Source organism: Merops nubicus, unplaced genomic scaffold, assembly GCF_000691845.1.
Source record: "Merops nubicus isolate BGI_N331 unplaced genomic scaffold, ASM69184v1 scaffold25288, whole genome shotgun sequence".
NCBI classification, from domain to species: Eukaryota; Metazoa; Chordata; class Aves; order Coraciiformes; family Meropidae; genus Merops; species Merops nubicus.
Window position 1 is genome coordinate 1 of NW_008624016.1, and position 4098 is coordinate 4098.

The 4098-nt window shown below is 53.8% G+C and overlaps 1 protein-coding gene across 1 annotated transcript; it reads left to right on the forward strand.

Moving 5' to 3' along the window:
* Positions 1–5: 5 nt before the first annotated feature.
* LOC103777723 (DNA damage-inducible transcript 4 protein-like) lies at positions 6–299 on the forward strand (the record flags this gene model as incomplete). The annotated part of the gene is made up of 1 exon (XM_008945283.1): positions 6–299. A coding segment is annotated over one exon (294 nt), but the record flags the coding sequence as incomplete, so codon positions are not given.
* Between the last annotated feature and the right edge of the window lie 3799 nt (positions 300–4098).

Genomic DNA, 4098 nt, shown 5'->3' on the forward strand with positions numbered 1-4098 from the left:
GGACGGAGCTGCTGCGCCTGGCCTGCAGCGAGCCCTGTGGCCTGCGCGGGGCCCTCCTCGACCTCTGCGTGGAGCACGGCAAGGCCTGCCACGATGTGGGGCACATCGCCGTGGACCCCGCCGTGGTGCCCACCTTCCAGCTCACCCTGGTACTCCGTCTGGACTCCCGCCTCTGGCCCAAGATCCAGGGACTGTTCACCTCGGGGCCGGCTTTCGCGCCGCTGAAGCTGAGTACGGGCTTCAGGGTCATCAAGAAGAAGCTGTATAGCTCTGAGCAGCTGCTCATAGAAGAGTGCTGATGGGCCAGGCAAGAAGAAGCAGCGACTTAACCCAAGTGCTTTGGAAGAGATGGTTAGAGCGTGGCGCCTCCCGGCAGCGGCTGAGCTGTAGGTGGAAATAGTTTGGACAGGCAGAGGTCCCTGCGGGGTGCTGGAGCAGTTCCCAGGCGGAGGTCACTTCACACTGTTGATGATTGTGGGATGATTGCAGAGACCATGCTCCCAGATGCAGCAGCAGGGCTGCTGGGGGGCAGGTGGTCTCCTGTTAGCTGATTAATTGTTATTTTTTGATTTTTTTTTTCTTTTGTAACAAGGATTGTAATCAATGGGGTTTCTGGGGGAGGGTGTGTGTGGGAGTGAGTGATGGCTGGGCTGTAGGTCTGGATCAAAGACAAACGCCCACCGCTGGCAGCTGGGCAGCTCCCAGCAAGGCAGGAGTTGTGGGGGGGCTCCAAAATCACAACATGTCTTTGATCACGAGCGGGGGGAGTGGTGGGAGAGGGGTGTGCAAGGTGACGCGGGGATGGAGGGCAGGACCCCTCCCCGCGACACGCCACCGGCACTTCATTGGTTACAGTTTACACTCATACACTTGATGTTCAAGTGCAAGACTTCCTATGCAATCGTGTTGGGGTGGGGTTTTTTTTTTACTTTTCTAATAAAACTTGTTTTAATTGATAACCTGCTGCTTCCTTGTCACTGACTGGGAGAGGGATGATGCAACTGCTCCCTGCTGGCATCCTCAAGAAGCTTTCCCTGCCAGGTCAGGGGATGATGCAACTGCTCACTGCTGGCATCCTCAAGAAGCCTTTCCCTGCCAGGTCAGCCCCTGCGGTGGGAGCAGGAGGTTTGGGGAATGGGAGGGGGGAATCCTGCCCTCTCCTAATTGCAGGCCACGGGGCTGTGACTCAGGGGGAGCTGAGTCAGCCCCCCAGCTAGGAGCCTGCTCGTGCCTGGGGAGGAGCACCCTGGCACCCCAGTAAGAGACTGCTGCTTGTCCCATAGGGTCTGTGGGGGTGGGGGGATTGGGCAGAAATCTGGGAAAATTGGCTATGATTGCGAGAGAGGGAGACTGGGAGGATCACACCTGCCAGGGGAAGCACTCCCCAGCTCCAAACACATTCCAAAAATCAGACCAATTACCCAAGCCTGCAATTAGAGGCACTCAGAGAAAAGGCTTTCACTACAGAGTAATTAAATTGCTTGGCAAACGAAGAGCCGGCAGAAGGTGTGGGGCATAAAACCAGCCCAAGAGAAAAAAAAAAACATTTCCATTCAAACAGGAGTTTGTTCTGGCTCAGGCTTCTCTTGCTGGGTTTTATTTCCTCTCCCTGCCCTGTGGCCAGACAGTGACTTTTTGATGAAAATTTTTCACAAAAAAAAAAAAAAAGTAGTTTCTGAAAAGGAAAACACAAATAACTCCACAGCTGGAGTATTTCAAGCCAAAGTTGCTCACTCATGTAAATGCCACCTAGAAGCAATCAGAGCAACAAGCAGCGCTGGGTGGGTACAGCTCAAAATGCACCTTTACAACTCCACGTCATGCAAAGGTGGGGGGAGTTTCCTCTAAAATTTTGGGAATTGAGGTGTTTCTCTAAGGGCCACGTGCCAGAGCATCCCCCCCACACGTGAGGGTCATCACTGTGCCAGGCTCAGCCCTGTGGGGTTCTCCTTCATCAAAACCGCTGTTAAACCACTCTGAGAAATGCCAAGAGCGTTGGAAAGGGAACTCCAACCCCAAAGCTTTTTGACAAATCCAAGAGAGGAGCAGGTTTTGCATCCGCTGGCACGGAATGGAAGCAGCACATTGCTCCCCAGCTGCGGTGAGAGATTTACGGCGCAGTGACGGCAGTGACAGCGGTGGCTCAGCTTGGGCTGTGCTGTCATACCCTGCTGAGGCATAGCATGTCTTGAATCTCTCTATATATATAGCCCCATAAATACACATATTTTTATACATTGAGCTCCTGAGCGTGTGGAGGGGATCACCCCATGTCTCGCCGTGCTGCCAGCACCTCTGTAGCCCTGGCTCGGTCCCTGACGGCCTTTCCGAGGGCAGACCAGGGACTCTGCACCACGACTTTTTCAACTGTTATTATGAGGAATAGTCAAAGCTTTGCAGAAAATGCCAAAATAAACAAACAAACAAACAAACAAAAACAACCCCAAACCTGAACCAAACCCACCAAAACTCACAAAAGCAAACACAGAGGAAAAACCATCTGTGTCCCCCAAAACACCTCATGGTCACACCCTCAGCCACGAGAGAGGGCAGGTGAAGCATTCGTTCTATTTATAGCAAAATGGCCTCTCTGTGACAAATCTGGGGGGATATCAAGGTCTCTGGGCTCTGGCAGCTCCCTGGAAGGTGCCAGAGGCTTCTAGTGAGGCTGTATTTAGCCTCTGTCTGGGGGGGGCAGGCAGAGGGATATTTTGGGACTCAGGAGGTGGTGATCGGGATATTTGTGGCACCAGCATTGGCCTGTGGCTCCCACGTGACATCACAATAGTGGTGAAAGGGAAATTGGGGGGTGGTATCAGCAGCAATAAGGCCAATGAGGATTTAAATCCTGGGATAACTCTCAACCCTCATGTTTTTCTGCCAAAAATGATGGTGGAGAGAATCGTGATGTCTTTTTCTCCTTACCTGCCAGAGGAGGATGCTCATGAGGCACATGCCTTTGGCTGCCTCCCTTCCTCTGGCTGCTGCCACAATTAAAAGCTTGGGCTAACAAGCTGCTGGGTGGGGAAGCAGATAATGGGCAGTCCAAATTGCCTGCACCTTTGGTGAGCAAGCAGGGACCAGCACGCTGAAACACAGAGTATCTTCCATTGCTCCAGGCTGTGAATGACCCAAAATGCAGCAAAACCACCCCAAAAACTGGGCTGTGGATGCACCTGATTGCAGAATTTAAGAAAAAGGAGCGGGGTGGGGTGGGGTGTGCCTGTGTTGGTGGCACTGGAGGGTTTTGCCTGGTGGCTGTGTTGGTCCATGCTGGACTCTCCCAGCCGGTGTTGCAAGAGGCCAGCAGGGCTGACTCACCACCACTGCCGACGGGAAATGGAAGTGACGTGACCCTTGGCCTCTGAGAGAGTGGGAAAAAAAGGAAAAAGAGAAAAAAATCCCCCCCAAACCTCCAGCCCTTTGGTGTATGGGGCTGGGGAGGAGGAGAGGAGGGTTGGCGAGTTCAAACCTGTCCTGGTTGGTGCAGGAAAAACCTTTTGCTGCCACAGAAAAGGGAGATTTTGGGAAAAAAGTCCCATTTGGGAGCACTCATCCCAGGGACAGGTGCCTTCCCCCATTTTGGGCCAGCAGCCAGCCATTTCTGAGCCACCACCATCGGGAAGTGCGTCCGAGCCGGCGTTTCCACCCAGGGCAGAGTCAGCCTGAGCCTTCCTGCCTTCCTGCCCAGACCAGGACCCACCCACTGGGCACCTTAAAACACTGGGTTGATGCTGCCAGGATCTGGCATGAGAATAAAGCATCCCCTCGAAGAGCTTGGCCAGAGGATGCCCGAGACCCAGCTAACAGGGGCGCTTCAATGGGAGGGAAGGAAGGTGTGGCTGCATCCTGCTGGGAGCATCCCAGTAGAACCAGTTTGGAGCAGAGACGTCCTGCTGCGCATTCGCTGCCACCTCGCCAGGACCTGCAACTTCTTCAGGGGGCACCACCTTCTCTCCATCTTCTCCTTGTCCTTCCTTCTCCCACACTGGGGAGACCCTGCAGCTTCCCACCATGCTGAAGCTTGCCTGGGTGGTGAAGACACCAAAATTTCCTTCACTGAGCAGATGGGAGAAAGGCAGCGTGAAGGAGCTGTAA